Source organism: Rhipicephalus microplus, unplaced genomic scaffold (assembly GCF_043290135.1).
Source record: "Rhipicephalus microplus isolate Deutch F79 unplaced genomic scaffold, USDA_Rmic scaffold_19, whole genome shotgun sequence".
NCBI classification, from domain to species: Eukaryota; Metazoa; Arthropoda; class Arachnida; order Ixodida; family Ixodidae; genus Rhipicephalus; species Rhipicephalus microplus.
This window is the reverse complement of record NW_027464592.1, coordinates 11,117,731-11,134,782: the sequence shown is the minus strand read 5'-3', so window position 1 is coordinate 11,134,782 and position 17,052 is coordinate 11,117,731. Positions and strand designations below refer to the sequence as shown.

Below are 17,052 nucleotides of genomic sequence, written 5' to 3'. Positions count from 1 at the left end.
TTTTCGTCGTGTAGTGTGCTATATAGAACGTGCTTGTTTATTCATATCTGTCACCCTGGCGCAGGTATCGAGTATAGTGGGCCGCGCCGAGGTGCTGTGCTGCCTCTTCTTTTTGCTGTCTCTCCTCTGCTACCACCGGTAAGAATACGTATGAGTGGTCATTGGTCGTGCACTTACACGAATAATATTAATGCACGTGATTATTCTGCTACTCTGACGTCAGAAAATGCCACGATATTATTGTGTTGCACTCAAGCACAGAGATGTCTCCAAAACCTGTCTGTTTTTCTGGTATCGATAGTGGTTTGATTTAGAAAGAAAGAGCTCCATTTATATATCTAAGATTTTGTTCGGGCACAATTCATTTTATTTAGTTACACATAATTATTTTTCGCACCAAATGCATTTCCACTGATTGCACGCTTAAGTTTCCCACGCGGTAAGATTTGTGAAGTCTATTGATAATCTTGTACTCAGAAGCTTTAAAACATTCGTGCTCATTTCATTGTCACATTACGTTATCTATATATAAAATCTCCACAGTTGAACGCAAAGGTGATACAGAACACTTCAAAACTTCTTGTACAACTAGCATAAGCCAAAATAAAATACATAAAAATCGAAAAAAAATACAGTCGATCTTGAAAGTAGGTTCGTTGATTGTGTCTAGGGGAACATCCGTATTTCTCCCAAATTACGCAACAGAGTAATTCGTAAAATGTTTCTTGGAATGAAATACTGTGATCAACCTTGTAATCATCGTGAAGTTTTGTGGTCTCAGTTATTCGACTTTATATTCTCGATTGCAGAGATATGAGACATATTTTCTAACCGTGGTCGTCACTTAAAAGACTTGCCTTGCAATGGCCATAAATGAAACGCTGTGTTGTAACTTTATCATAATTAAAACACATAGTTGAGATGCGATTCCCCAGAGTTCTTCAAACAGTGCTTTTAAATATGAGTTTCTAGCCTTTCTTCTGCTCCAGCGAAGAATCTGAACTCTTTCACTTCCAAGTTCTCGGCATAGATTTTCAAAATCACTTTGAAATCGCCTTTTAATAGCCTCATGCAATACATGAGTTGCTAAATACCTATCGGGTGTATTGCCGCAATAAAAATGACATTTCTATGTATGAGGCCCTTTTACTGACCGCGAAAGGTTGACTTACCTTTGGCAAACTTTGCGGGCGTCTATCTTGCAGCTGTACTAAGAAGAAAGGAGAGATGACGGATATATTTACTTACTCGGCCATGGAGAAAAATCACCGCGCATTTATTTTTCGAGATATTTTGTCCGGCAAAGTGCGGGATCTTTTACTTTCCGGTCGTGCCTCAGTGACAGACTGATGTGCGGCTTTTTAGTAATAAATTGACAAAAGTAAAATTCTGTGTTGTCAATTTTACTATCGGCTTTCGTCACAAACTTCTTCAAGTAGACAACCGGTCTTTCAATAAAAGGTTTTTTTTTCTATGTGATTGTGGGACATTTTTTGACATTAGGTATTATTCTTTAAGCCCAAAAATGAGAGACCGAGGAGTGGCATAGATTGATTAACAGCATAAATATTTCGGCATTACAGATCCCCGCAGTTGTCGCACTGTCTGATCTTGCTACGTCACAAAATACACATATGAATCATTTTTTAGAATATACGAAGATAAGGATAAATTCGGAATAAACTATTCTCGCTTTGGAAAAAAACAATCAATTACTTCTGTAAAAGATGCAGCTACTTCATCGATGCGCGTATGATTCCGAAAGAATTTTTTTTCATATCCTGCCGAACAAGCTTTCATACTCATTGCTTTACATAATTTTTGGTTGATAGTCATTCCGCTTCACTTGCCACGATGAGTTTTGTTGAAGCATAGCGTTGCGGTGCAGCAGACTTCCTTCGCAGTATAAAGAGAAAACAAAGCACGCGGTCAAGTTGTCCAACCACTAGGTTCAATTTTATGTGTGTACCACAGACGCCTGATGAGAACGTGGTACTTTATTGCAGCCAAATGTCGTCAATTCACGTGTCATTGTGAGTAGGAAGCTTAAGTTTTCTAACTGAACCAAACTGTGTTGAAATAGACGCAATGTGGTTTATTTGAAAACTCACGTCACAGACACGATTACTGTCAGCGGCGGCTTGACTATTTTAGTGTTTGGCAATAATAAAAATTATCATAGCCTAACGTTCCAGAACCACGATATAATAATGATGGACTGATGGCCAGACTTAGCACGAGAAAATTAGGACAAAGAGAAAAACACGCGAGACAGCGCCTGTGCCGTGTGTTCTTCCCTGCGTCTTGTTTTCCTCGCGCTACGTGTCACCATGAGTTTACACACTCGACCAGTACACCACGTTACTACAAGATATCAGGAAGGCCGTACAGGGCTCTAGAATTACCGAACACCTGGAGTGATCTAACATCCACCTATATCTTAGCGCAGCGCATCAAACGTTTTTCACCACCATCGAAAATGGACCGCCATGGCAGGAATTGGAAACCACTAGAGCACCGTGGTGAGATAAGATGCAGATATGCGGTTTGCCACTAATGTCCCCGTGGGACGTATATGTGCGTGTGGGAGACTTTAACTTATTTCGTTTTTTTAATATTTTTCTATATTCTTTCTTTTTTCCACAGTATGTTATTTGCATACTTTATATTATTCTACTAATTCTACCATGTAGATCCTAATGCCAAAGATCCGTGCGGAAAGTTGACGACAGAGTTTCTTACCTTGCGTAATGAGATGAATAACACCTGTATCTCATAAAAGAGAAGAAATATTAAGCTGTGACCTTGTATCAAAAAACAATCTCGTGATTTACCTGAAGCAATGACCATGGTTACAGTCCTTGTATTTGCGAACTATTTAAGATTGGAGAGTAAGTGTGTTTAATAGCGTTCAGTTGGAGAACTATGAACTATGAACTGCGATAATCAAATAAAGTCTCTTGGCGTTACTGCATTTATTTGTGTTTCTTTCCTGCTTTCAGTCAACAAAGAAGTACGAAAAAGAAGAATACTGATAGTGCTCCAATTAAGTCTTACGTAAAAACGCTTTGAAATGTTCACCTTCAGCTGTTGCCTGATTTATGCGTTTTCGATAGCAGTGTGCTTCTCACCAGGCATTGCATCAGATGTGCGCCGAATGTTCGGGGCACAATTGCCCTGCTGCAGTGTTGCCGATTCGCACGTAATTTTCTTCCGAAAAAGGTCACCCCCGCTCATATACAAGCTGCCTACGCATGCCTTGTCTCAGCAGTCTTGTTAGGCATACCTGACTCTAGGAACGGACGCTGCAGTTTCGCGCTTAAGCACGGACCTTTAATGTCAAGTACAAATGACCAATATGAAGGTTCGGTGGGTAAAGCACGGGGATTGTTAGCAACTTTACATAGCGTAATAATTGGATCCTGATCGCCGCCTTAATTTAGGAGAGGTGCTTTCAATTTTGAATGAAAAGACTGCCCAATCAGTCAATTGTGAGTTATGAGTGTTTCGCAAGAACGTTGTTAGTTGGTTATTCGCTTTTTTTTTCGTGAAGGCGTAGTGATAAAGACACGGGAATGCGTAGGATAAGTATTAACGCGCTCTTCTGTGCCACTGAGGAGATTTTTGCTACATACTTCTGCACCGAAAATGTGATAGCGCTCAGAATATCCCAAAATAGAAATAATGTGAAGGGTCTCGGGTTCTCATGAAACAAAGATGGCCATGAGCATGATCGGCACATTAGTGCAGATTGAGAGGCTGTGTGATATTAAGAGTAACTCAGTGCACTCAACATTGGCTGTCAACATATTTCAAATAAACATCTATTATTGCGTAATTTATCATTACTGAGTTTAGAGAACTTACGTCTAAATGGGCTCTAGAAGTTCAACAAAATGTTCTTCACTGGCACACTACCAGGCCACGTAAAAATTGTAAATACAGCTACCATAATTCTGCCTTCCAACCTTACCAAGGTATTTCAACAGACTACATAAACGAGTGATCTTTTACAATTATTTTTGGATATAGTGCCTCTGTTGGTTTTGCAATCTGATGTAAATATGAGAGGTTTAGTTTTCGGTTATTTTTATGAACCTTGCTATGTGACTTTAGGTTTAATATTACTGAAACCGTTTCGGTGCGGCATGTTGGGTCAGTCAAACTACAGATACTGCATCTTACCCAGCCATCCTTTCCACAAATAGTGCGCTCCTGCTTTGTCACAAATGTACGAATATGGCGAGAGAATTACAGATTGCATATCTCATAAGCGAAGTAATTTTGTTGTCGCATGAGCATCTCGTTACAATTTGCACGCAGACTGCGTACTCTAAAAAAGAACGTTCTGAAATACTCGCGCTCCTATTTTCAACAGGTACGAGAGTCCAGAGTTTAAGACAATCCTGAGATACGCGTTCTAATTCGCTTTTTTCTCGGAACAGCTGCCAACGTTCTCGAGATGTACAAGGAGGCCATGAAAGGTCAAAGTGGCTCGCAGCTTGTGGCCTGCTCTCCGTGTGTGCGCTCCTCTCGAAAGAGCAAGGCATCACAGTACTGCCGCTGTGCATGGCTCTCAGAGTGTGCACATTAGTGTGTGATTATATGCACGCGGAACAAGAGACTCGGTGCCATAAAGCTCAGTGCCGGAAGTGGTAAGCTCTATATCTTTTTACCGTCACTTGAAATAAAGGGTCCCCTAAAACAGTTTTTTAACATTCCTTTTTTTATCAGACCACTACTGAAGCATCATTGGCACCAGAGTTCAAAAAAAAAAAACACTCAATATTAACGGAACTACGAGTATTGAAAAAGTACCTTCCTCCTCCGCTCCGCCTTTCACTCTCAACTGCCCTCAACTCTTTCTTCGAGCGCTCGTGCCTAAGCTCCGCCTTGACGGCGCCTACGTCACGATGTGGCATGAGACCGCATACGCGCAAATTTTGCAGCCGATTGGATACCGGCAGTCTGTGCTGCACGTTCCACAGCCAATCAGACCAGCTGGAAATGATGACGTCACTGAGGCAGAGCGTGTCGCTTGGTGTATGGGTGGTTGAAAACCCGTTTGGCGGAGTCGCAGCGATCTGGAGCGATTCGCAGCTTTAAAGCGTTGTAATAAATTACACAGTTTACGCAAAGAGCTGAAATTGATCTCTAAGTTAGCCTTGGAACTTGGTGTACCGGACCAATTTGTTTGCGAAAAATTGTAAAAACTGTTTCAGGGTCCCTTTAAATATCTTTTATTGCGTCCTTTCAGCATGTGGAGATGTACCAGATGGAGATAACCTGTTTGCACATTTTGAACGCACAAACATGTGTGCCTGATTATTGTTTCCAAACCTTCTCGACAATCACCACGCATGGTTCACAGCTACTTCACAAACTCGTGCATTCAATAAAGCTTTGTGAGCTCACTTCTACATTTCGAGAAAACAAACAAACAAATGTTCAGGAATAAAAGAGTTTAGCATCAACCTTCATATAAATGCATTGGCATGCCACAGTGAACTTGCTGTTCGGCATTAAATCAAACAGTGCATCAGACAGCGTTCTGAACGTCAGAACAAGATGGAACAAGGTGAGGAGGTCGATCCCAGCTGGTCCTGACAGATGTGCCGTTTGATTCTGATTTATCAGAAAGTTTAAAGAAGGCTTTTAGCACCGCTTTCGAGCCGTGGTAGCCATATTCTCGGGCAGCAAGTGTTAACCCTTGTGTTGTTGCAGCCCTTTTACTGGGCCACAACAACATGTGGGTTACGTCTGGACTTCTGGTTGACAAACATTAGCCTAATGTTTCATGCTGACCGGATGGGCTTCCGTCATACCCTCGGCTTCAATGCCAGCCATGGTTCTCTCTCGAAAGTAGATCTTGTGATCTCAAACATTGTTGCTCAATTTCAATATACGAGCGTCATTGAGCATGTCTTTGAAAAAGTGCAAGAGATCTGCGCACGAAATTTTCAATGACAGCTTTAAACACATGAAAAAGTTAGCGTCTGTAACTTTCAGGCCAGTCTGCAGATACTGTATACGAGACATTGCCTACCGATGCATCACGGATTGTGAGCTTGTGAAGCTCACGGCACTGGTAAGTGATCACTTGCTTCACACTTGCCTGCGTAAAGGAAGCGCTGTATAAGACTTCTAAACATAGTTATCTGGACATCTGTATTCATGTAGTAATGCTCAAACTTGCTAAAAAATTGAAGTGTTTACTCAAGGCGCATTGTGCTTTCTTCTCTTACACTTGAAAACTCGAAATGTTTTATGTATATTTGCCACTGACATATCCAACGAAGTGCTGTGGTTTATATGGCAAGAGAAGCATATATACCCGTATACCTCGGCGTATGTCTAGTTCGTGCGAGGACTGGTGTGCTTGGAGCCGTAATATGGGTCATAAGCAAAATGACTATCACTGTACCACGCACTCTACAGTGCATATTTGAAGAAGAGAAAAAGCATGACGAGCATGAAGAGGCAATGTTGCTTTACAAGTTCATATTGCGGTCCCCAAGGTTGTAATTTATTAAAAGGCCTTGCCGAATCTTCAAGCAGGAAAGCACTTAGGTGCAGTTCAATTGCTGAATCGACAGGAAGCTCACCAAGAGGTACGTCTATTGGCGGCAACTCAGTCCTATGGAAATTTGGCCCTATCTAACTTTCATATTGTTTCGAAATGAAAAAATTTTAGCAGATCCCACGCACAGTTGCAATCGATGATATGTGAAGCACGAATGAAATACAGTTATATGTCACTTTAAAATCAGCACAACGTTAAAAGGTGAAGGGAAATATGACGTACATGACTTCCGTGTCTTGATTATTAAGTTTCGATGTGTTGTTTACTTTTGTCATCTATTCACATCACGTGATACTAAATTTAGTGTATGTGGAGCTAGAGAAACGGACGCGAGCACGCTATAATCGTGGTTTGTTGTCTTGTTCTTAGACGACACTCGTTTCAGGGTTATCATGCTTGCACCAGTCGTATATTTTCGTCATACGTGGACGTCACGTAAAACCAAATTTGCTACATGTGGAGCTAGCAAAATGGCCACGAACGCATCGCATCGTGAAGGGCCCAATATACTCCAATGTAGCGTTGACGCACGCGCATGCGCACGCTGGGCACAGCGACGCTTCGTTAGCAAAACGCGAGCAGTCTATAGTCTGACTCCAGGCGCGACAGGCGTGACCAGCGTCTGTCGGCGCGGCCCAACGGCAACCAGTGCGAAATGCGTGCTGCATTTCGCGCCAAAGCTTACCTAGACTGCACTGCGTCTACCTCTCTCTGTGACAGAGGGACGCCAGACGCACTGAAATGAGCATGCGTCAAAGCAACGCAGCGCGGCGGCGCCTGCTAGTGTATGGCAGGACCAGCGCCTGGCGTCGCAACGCTGGCGTGACGCGACGAAATGAACGCCGGCGAGCACGCGCACGGCGTCACGTCAAAATGTAGTGGCGTAGTCATGTTCTCACATGACGTGTAGTAATGTTCTCACATGACACGCATCTCAAGGTTATCATATTTGCACCAGTCACATATTTTCGTCATCGATTGGCGTTGCGTAATACCGAGTTTGGTAGATGTGAAGCTAGCGAAACGGCCGCGAGTGCATCATGAGCATGCTATGTAGTCATGTTGTTACATCACACGCATCTCATGTTTATCGTGCTTGCACCAGTCACATGCATTTGTCATTTATACACATACCGTAACACGAAATTTGGTATATGTGACGCTAGCGAATTAGCCGTGAGCGTAACGTGAGCGTGGAACGTAGCCATGATGTTACATGACACGCATGCCATGAGTTTCATGCTAGGGTCTGTCGCTTGTGTTTGCCATGCAAACATGTCATGCCATAACAGTTTTGCAACAAGTCATGGGAACGAAATCACTGCAAGAGTAAGGACCACGTAATGTAAGTCATGATTTTCATGTTGTGACAAGTCAAGTATGCTCGTCATGCAGCCATGTTATGCCATACCCAGTTTGGTATCGATACCATTATCAGAACAGCCAGGAGAACCAAAATTTGTGGCGGATAGTTAGTTAGATAGATAAATAGATAGATAGATAGATACGCTCAAAGTCACCGAAGTTCACTAAGAAATGCTTCACATTTAAAATCACTGATAGTGTCGTGCTGTATAGGCAGAAAACTTATTACATTACACGTCTTATTCCATTGGCAATGTTGGTATTATGAAAGTAAAAAATTATTTGAAGCAACCATTGGGGCTATGGTTAGTATTTAACAGGAGATCTTTTCGGCGTGTTGAGAACTTGTAAACTCTCCCACATCCACATACATAATGACAAAACCGACAATTTGTTCTAGCACATCTAGACTTGTCATTCTCACAGCTCTCTGCCAAGTAAGGGTATAGTATGTGGACGTTTACGAGCTGGAACCGCGCCATGAATATGAGACACGTTGAGCTCTTAAAGTTTTTATCATGTGGGGTTCGTTTCCTTGTAACTGACATCACACAGTTACCTACACAGGCGCCTGGCATTTCACCTGCATTGAAATGTGACCACTTCGGCCGACACGGACCTTTCGTTTCAGGAGCGAAAAACTGTTGCCACTGTACTACACAGGTCGACGCTTAACTGGTCGCCTATTTTCTCAACAAATGCCACTAAGCGGTGAAGTACATAATAAATAGGGCCCGTCACAGTGTGCGTGCGGATTTTTTATCGCGTAGGCGGGCTACAGGCTTTTATAAAGCAAAGAACGGCGATTGATAAACAGCGCAGTTTGGTGCCAATAAGTCTGCCTTGGACCAGAACAATAGCGTTGCCACGCTGCGCAGGAGTGATAGAACAAACCTTAACAGTCTTTATACTGTTTTCGTCAGGCTTCTCTCAATGAGTACGCCTCCGCGCTTACTTATATCGGGTAATTCCATGCCAACTATCCCAACCGTGCCCTCACCAATAATAACTTTATGTCAAATAGTTTGAGAAAATTACACAAATATATGCATTAACCCTAAGAACTTTTTCCAAGGTATTTGCGGCGTCAAAACATTTTTGCGTCCGTGGCCGCCATTTGAAGTTCAAGAAATGGCGGAAAACTAGGAATAAAAAAAATTCCCATAAATTCACTGTTTCGCACATTATTTCAATACTTGCTTTTGGGCGTTTTTTGAGCAACGTGCTCGTATCACATAAGACAGTTACTCATCATAGCTTCAAAATCTTCAAAGCGCACACAAAACTAAGCAAATTGCTGTGTTTTCGCAGAACTTCGCTACAATAAAAACCTTCAATAGAAAGAATAAATCATTATCATAAAACTCTGCGTAATATTTACTGTGTAGAAATATTTTTGTTTTGCCAGTGTGTGGCACATAGCACCAAAAATAAAACTTTGAACTTGGCAAAAACGCCCGTTTGGTCTAAGTTGAGACGTCTGTAGTACTCTTAAGTGCTCCACAAAAAAGTCTGGTGAAAAATGAATAAGATTGATGATCATAGCAACTTTGTTCACAAAAAGTTTATTCGAAGTCATTTTTTGTATTAGTAGAGAAATACATTTTTGAAGTTTATACTTGTTATTCCATTGTATTGTTTTGGGGGCAATACAAACCAACTGAATTCGCCGCATAATTAAGTGGTAGTGCACTTGCAAAACATGCTTTAATGTTCAGCTTATTAGTACTCTATTTTGTATACCACATATTGTGGTAAAGATATAACAATGCAAATGATTTTACGTCACTACACTCCAAATAATGAAACGCTTTGCATTTATTGCATGTGGCTATGAGACTCCATTGACGTAAAAAAAAAAGATGTCGCAACGTTCATATAGATCGTGCGAAGGGGCATGATCGTAGTAAATAACCGCGCTCACGACCCCTTCGCACGATCGCACAAGCTGATCCACACAAAATTCACCTGTGTATTTCGCAAACGGCGCACGATGTGACGACGTCCTGTGCATTCGCGCCTACCGCATGGCGTCCATATGTCACGAAAGATTATGCTAAGCTGCTTTTTCTCAGCTTGTTCGTGTGGCTGCTGGCAACAGATATTGATTAAAGTAGGAATCGTCAGTCTGGTAACATGCACTGACTCACAGCTATCATGAGATAATATCAGATTCTTATATGGCGTAGTCGTCAGCCGCCGCCTGTGATTTGTGCTAATGGAGTAAGTAACGCAATTCATCATTGGGAGCGTAGTGACGTGCAGTTCCTTCGCATTTTTATATCCTTACCTCTGTTTAATATAACCTCACTGGTAATGATGGTTGAATAAACTTCAAAAATGTTTCTTTCACTAAATAAAAATGGCTTAGATTATACTTTTGTGAACAAAATAGCTACGATTACCACCTTAGGGTGCTACAGACGTCACAAATTAGACTGAAGTGGCGTTTTCGCCAAGTTTAGAGATTTATTATAGAGTCTACGTGTCACAATCCGACAAAACAAACGTATATGTATATAATAAATTTTACCTGGAGCTAAAAAAAGTAATTTACGCATTCTAATAAGGGTCGTGTTTCGCAGCAAAATTCTCGAAACACAACAATTTGCTTATTTTTTGGTACACTCTGAAGAGTGCAAATTGTTAAGCAATGATAAGGAACTGTTTAATAGTACCAGCATGTTGCTGTAGAAACGTAAAAAGCAAGTATTGAAATACTGTGCGAAACAATCAAATAACGTAAATTTCTTTCGTACCTGTTTTCCATCATTTCGCGAATTGTAAAGGGTGGTCACGGGCGGGAAAAGTTTTTGCCTCTCAAAATATCTCGAGAAATTACTTTGAAACTATTGTCCATATGTGTGTAATTTTGTCAAACTATTTCGTAGAAATAAATTTTTATGGAGTGCTCTGGTGGGGACAGTTGGCGTGGAATGACACTACTTGTTCTGTATCTTGCTTTATTGTATGTCCAGTACGTGCGAGTGAGGCATAGTCACTTCCGGAAAAGTAAGAATTGCACGGCGATATCACAATCCTAGCATGGAGCAACGGTCTCGCCTCCGATCTTCTCTCGCCATATTTTTCTGTGCTTTCTCGCGTTCTAATAAGGCCACAGTGTGAACGAAATCGTTTCGCATTTACTCCAGTGTCGGTGTCGGTGTAATACATTGTTTCCAAAAAACAAAAATGAGAATTTGCTAATGCTGAAAAATTGACAAAGATGTAGATAAACGAAGCGACAAGAATAATGACAATCACAGTGATTGCTATACATGTGCTGCGCCGTAAAGTGCAATGCTGTCACAACAAAAATACGAGTGAAGTGCCAGCAAACAAAATAAAGGAGTGTTGTTTTGTATTTCAAAGGAAATCATGAAGGCTTCTCAAAATAAACGTAGCTTTAGTTTCTGCCCTATAATTCAGGTTTTCAGAGCGAATAGTGTTCAACTCACTAACGTGCCGCCCCTCCGATTAATCGTTCAAATGCCGTAATCTTCAACTGCCTAAGCTTTCAATGTGAGAAGCATCTATTTGTTTAATCCTTTGCTTCGTGCTACTGTTTAGTCGGTGGATGGCAATCGTTTTCTTGCATGAAACGGCAAAATTATTGACGTCCTCGATGTAATCACTGGCAGAAACTAAAGTAAAAAAACTTTAATATAACTTATATTGGGCTAATATCTTATGTTTTGCTTCCCTGTACAGACGATATTGCTTCTGTGCTTCAGGCTATGTATTTTGCAAGGAAGTTTACCCGAATTCTCAGAGATGGACAACCCTGCATCCTTCTCGTCGGCGAGTGCAACCAGGTGACCATATCTTTCAAATAGCACTAGTGGTATTTATACACTATTCTATATCATTAGGCTAATTGAAAATGCAGTAATGGCTTCTAGCTATTATACCCCCTTTATTAATCAGTAAGTGCGCTTCTCCGCATTTACATTCCCTGAACTAATGGCAGCACCTGCTAAGTTTCAAGTCGAGACAAGCTCCTAGTTGTACGCACTGCGGCTTGTCTGTTATGCCTGTTTATGTCAAGGGAGGAGAGCCTACATTTCTCATGTCATAGTGCAAATAAACTGCGCAAGAACAACCTCTTTGTAGTAACTGCCTAATCAGCATTAACTGGCTACATAGCTGGAAGGCTTGCTTTACAATTATGAAAAAAAAAATGGCAGCATATCCACGGAGTGAATGATGGAGAGTGGGGCGAAGAATTCGTCGTTCTTGCTTCCGTCCGTCCATGCGTCCGTCTGTGTGACCGTCCATGCGTCCATCAGCCCGTCCGTGCGCGCGTCTGTTCATGCGTCCGTCCCTGCGTTCGTCCATGCGTCCATCCATGCATCTGTCTATGTGTCCGTTCGTCCATCTATTCAACACTCCAAGTACCACCGTCTCGCATCTTTTCATCATATATTCCCCATATAGAAGCACCGCCATCCAGCCGACATTCCAAGGACTAAACGAGAGGTGGCACACGCACACTTTCTTATGGCTTGCGCTTCGGGTCCACTTCCCACCTTTAACCACTTCGAGGTCATGGTATATACTAGTTCACTGTATTCATGGCACTGCGGCCGAACGCTCGCTAAACCTTCGAAAACCAAGGAGGTTACGCCCAGCGAGTATGACGTAGCAAACTTTTTCAGTCAGATATTGCTCAATGTACATGCCAATGGCTGCTAATGGGAAATGAGAGGCGGAGAATTTGGCTTTTACATTCTTACGGCTTGCGCTTCGTATCTACTTCCCATTTTTAACCACATCGAGTTCATTCATGGTATATACAAGTCCATTGTATTCATGGCACTGTGGCTCAACGCTCGCTAAACCTTTCTAAAGCTAAGGAGGTCACACCGAGCGAGTATAACGTAGCAACCTTTCTTGTCAGATAGTGCTCAATGTACATGCCAATGGCTGCTAATGGGGATCGAAGCCTGGGTGGTAACTAAAAGCCGAATGCTCCTGTCTCTCATTCCCCATTAGCAGCCATTGACATGTATATTGAGCACTATTTTTCATTGTGCAACAACGCACAGAAGAAGTCTCTCACCGGCACCACCTTGGAGGTCAATATGTTATACTTGTTATATACTACGGGGGACGAACGGTTGCCGCTATAAGGAGCTTCGCCCCTAAAAAGTCCATTGAATCAGCGTATCGAAGACCCTTCGCTTAGCAGAATAATTGAGATAGGTGGTCTTTATAGGGGCAAGCGGTTGCTTGTACAACCTAGAATAGAACAAGATTACAATGTTGTAGATAGTTGAAAACTAAATTATTAAGATGTTTCTTTCGTATTCATTTTGAAGTCCCGTATAGTTATCTCAAACACTGAGAACACCTTGACAACTGGCGTGTCACATTGAAATGCAGGTGTTGAACTACTTGGTATAAGTGGCTATTTCGAAATTACAGAGAAGAGCAACATAAGAATGAGATCAGCCTTTTAAATTACTGCACAGGTTGAATAATGTTTTGCCGGTTCATTGTTCGTTCCGCTATATCGAACATGAAGTTTCACAATAAAAAAACAGTGAGAAAAAGTTGCTCAAGAAGGGCGAACAAACGAAACCACACATTGAAAAACGCGAAGAAAATGCTGTACATAATATTTATGCATGTTTATGTAATAACTACACAGTTCCAAATAAATCCTAACTCCTCAGAAAACAATGTTAATTATGCTGCAGCTTTTATTATTTATCTAACGTATATGTCTGTGTATAGTGTTTTGAGTTGTAAAAATACTAGAGTGTTTCGTCACTACTAACTGCGGGAACCAATATTCCATCACAAATTGTTGCCCAATCATTGGCACGTAAACAAAAAAAATTGAGCACATGCTAACAACTTCTCTTCACTTCAGAACGAGGACAGAGCAGGTGTGCAGCACTGCGGAAACAATTGTGGACGACGACGTTGATTTTAAAATAAGCCTTACAAATGCGCATTGTACGTCGCCCATTCTGATTCCTATCTTTCCTTTATGACAGGCTGCTGACTTACAGCTACCTGTGTGCCTTCAACGCCTGGCTAGTGCTGTGTCCACACACCCTGTCATACGATTGGCAGATGGGCAGTATACCTCTGGTGACGTCACCGAGTGACTGCAGGAATCTGGCTACACTGGCGTTACTCGCTTCGCTATTGACTCTCGGCTGGCGGGCTTTGACGACAATAAAAATAAAAAGCAGCGTGAGTTCACATAATGTTTCGTAATTCTCATCCTGCGCGCATTGCCTAAAACTGGGACAATGATCATTTACTTTAATTTCATTTATGCCATTTTTTTGAGGGAGGGAGATACTAAAATGCAATTGTTTGTGTTGATCATGCATGGACATAAAATGGTATATTTCCGCCACAAAAAATATTGTGTTGGTTTCGAAGACGATCAAATTTCGAGTCTAGAAAGCACTATATGGCGTCAATTTCTGAGAAATTTAGAATTAATTAGCATCACGAGGTCAACTTGTGTTTGGTCTTGTAGCCAACTTGTAAGAAGTCGAGGGGACCAGTATTTTTATTCTCCTCACATCTGAGGGCGATGACGCCTAAACCTACTTGCGCAACTTTTTTCGTATGTTGCATTCTAAGGAAGCTTGACATTGCTATATTTATTTGCAGATGGCTATACGATACTTGTCCTTTCACAAGGACGCGAGTTATAATGTCTATCAGCTGGATTATCTATCAAAACCTGAGAACGAGTTCCTCTGTAACGGGACGAGTAGTCTCAATAGCCCGTTAAGACGCGGTTCACTGTTCTGTCTTTACAGACATAAATTAATAAACACGAATGACTATAGACACGCATTTATATTGGTGCGAAATTCGTGTCCTTGTGTTCTCCACTATTTTATTCCCTCTGCCATAAACAACATTCAACTAGCCAAACTTCATACGTTTGTTCAAAAAATTATATATTGGGCTTTCTTGTAGTGACAGTCCCAACTCTCGATATGACCTAATAAAGCTTCATCATTGAAGACTTATATCGTGCTTACACATCATCAAATAGACGCAAGCACCACAGAATTACTACCTGATACAGAAGGAAAGTTTAAAAGCGAAAGTAATCATGAAGGCAGGGGGTGCAAACACAAACACAAATAAAGGGATGAATACAACACAAACCCACTCTGGGTTCCTTCTGTTGCGTTCCATTCTGCATGCGTTACCTCCTTCATTATGAGTCCTTACAAAGAAGCTCGACTTTCAGCCACTTTATGTATTACCTTTAACATTTGTGCACATGCGCATGAGTGTATTTGTGTGCTTGCATGTGTGTCTTCGGGAGAAACGTTCTGTAATCATATGCGCTGCACGAAATTGTTATTGATAGCTGTATACTAAGATAGGTGGAGAGTTTGAAGTGATTGTTATTCCACGTGACGCATGTAGCCTGCCGGTGGATCAAGAGAACAACTGTGTTGCTACAACAATAATGAGCGGCTGCGCGGCCATTCATTAAGACTACTGGTGCCCCTGTTCCTGACAGTGCTGCCATTCCTTCCGGCATCCAACTTATTCGTGACCGTTGGCTTCGTTGTAGCTGAGAGAGTCCTCTACATTCCTAGGTAATACCATTAACAGTGCAAATTACAGTGGTTGCATGTGTACCTATGTTAGCCGAAATCGAGTGGTGTTCCTAAGACGGAGTGATTTGATCAAATATGATATCTGAAAAGCAAGTTTTTAGTATGGATTGAACTGTGCAAATTACGTCTTTCTAAAAAAAACGTTCCAACCTTGAACTAGTGGTGAAAGGCTAGAACTATCAGTGGTGCTACTTTTCGAACTAGCTAAGTTATGCTCGTAATGCCAAATTTTGCCAGAGATCCTATATTTTCACTGGTAGTACTAAGTATGCCTAAACATGCCAGACAGACATGTCACGCTACTATCGGTTACTTTATGTTCTGATTGTAGTCAGGTCACTAAGCACCGTTACGTGAGGTCGCAGGATGTAATTCCGGATGTGGCGGCTGCATTTTTGATGGAGGCGAAAGTGCAGAGGGGCTGTGTGCGTAGATTTGGGTGGCAAACTATCTGGCAAACGAAAAGCTACACTGAGATACACCAAAACTTGTATTGCGAGACGTGACGTTGAAACGAACGTAACTGACAGGTGGTCACAAGAAAATAATGATATTCATGTCTTGTACGGCATCATTAAAATGCCATGCTCAGGGTGCTCTCACGACCGGTTCACTAGGTTCATATGCACAAACATTGATAACAATAGACGTGGCTGATGAACATAAATGACGAGGGCAAACATATATAGGTTATAAAACGCGCGTCATATATGAAATTATATACAATACTCTTCTTTGGTGAGCTTTCTACTTTTATACTTGCTGTATATATACCAATATTGGTACAGCGTGACAGGAATGGATGATGTACGTAAATGACAGGTCATGTATTGAATATACCATGCGAGTTTCATGAGTATAGTATGTACTATATTGTACATACATCCGTGTATGTCAAGCACGCGATACATATAGCGAAATAAATGTTCAGACTTCATAACCTTCATTTGCCTCAGATACAAACTAGGTAATGTACGCGCATCTGTACTGACTGCTTTGCATCGCAGCGATTCCTTTAGTTCGTGGCTTCAACCACACTACTTTCTTCGCGAAAAACGCTGTGTATCCTTTAACTTTTTACTTCGCACTTGGCCCGCCAATCAATCAACAGCCTTTCAGAGACACGCGTTTCTCATCTTGTGAAATGCACATCACTGACAAAAATTTCAGCCTTTATTTCTTCACCGTAGCAAATTCAAGGTTTTTTGTTTGATCTTCCAACTAAATATAAGATGCTGCAAACCTTGCTGCAGTGGATTTCTTCCTATTGCAGCATAGGCGTCACTCTGCTGGTGGCTGAAGGGATGTCCCGCCTCCACACGTGGTGCTCTAGAGTGCTCCGGTGGTGCCCCACGAGCGTCTGCTTCATTCTAGTGGTGCTCTTCGTGGCACGCACCTGGAACCGGAACGGCGTTTGGACATCCAGGAAAGCCCTGTTTGAGTGGGTGAAATTCATACTGTTTTCGCGTGAAGTTCAAGTTACTTCTACAT

The 17,052-nt window shown here is 41.7% G+C and overlaps 2 protein-coding genes across 3 annotated transcripts in view; one reads left to right on the top strand and one right to left on the bottom strand.

Moving 5' to 3' along the window:
- LOC119186381 (uncharacterized) overlaps positions 1-16,939 on the bottom strand; it is a 188,185-nt gene extending 171,246 nt beyond the window's left edge. For both annotated transcript variants that reach the window (XM_075883662.1, XM_075883663.1), the window contains exon 1: positions 16,805-16,939. The gene's annotated coding sequence lies outside the window, so the exon portion shown is untranslated. The remainder of the gene's footprint in view (positions 1-16,804) is intronic.
- The window catches only part of LOC119181527 (protein O-mannosyl-transferase TMTC1), a 78,140-nt gene that overhangs the window by 43,453 nt on the left and 17,635 nt on the right, over positions 1-17,052 (top strand). The window contains exons 3-9 of the mRNA XM_075883661.1: positions 65-138; positions 4,446-4,655; positions 6,010-6,088; positions 11,660-11,763; positions 13,954-14,155; positions 15,365-15,540; positions 16,835-17,002. Of these exons, the coding sequence (XP_075739776.1) occupies positions 65-138; positions 4,446-4,655; positions 6,010-6,088; positions 11,660-11,763; positions 13,954-14,155; positions 15,365-15,540; positions 16,835-17,002 (1,013 nt within the window). The remainder of the gene's footprint in view (positions 1-64; positions 139-4,445; positions 4,656-6,009; positions 6,089-11,659; positions 11,764-13,953; positions 14,156-15,364; positions 15,541-16,834; positions 17,003-17,052) is intronic.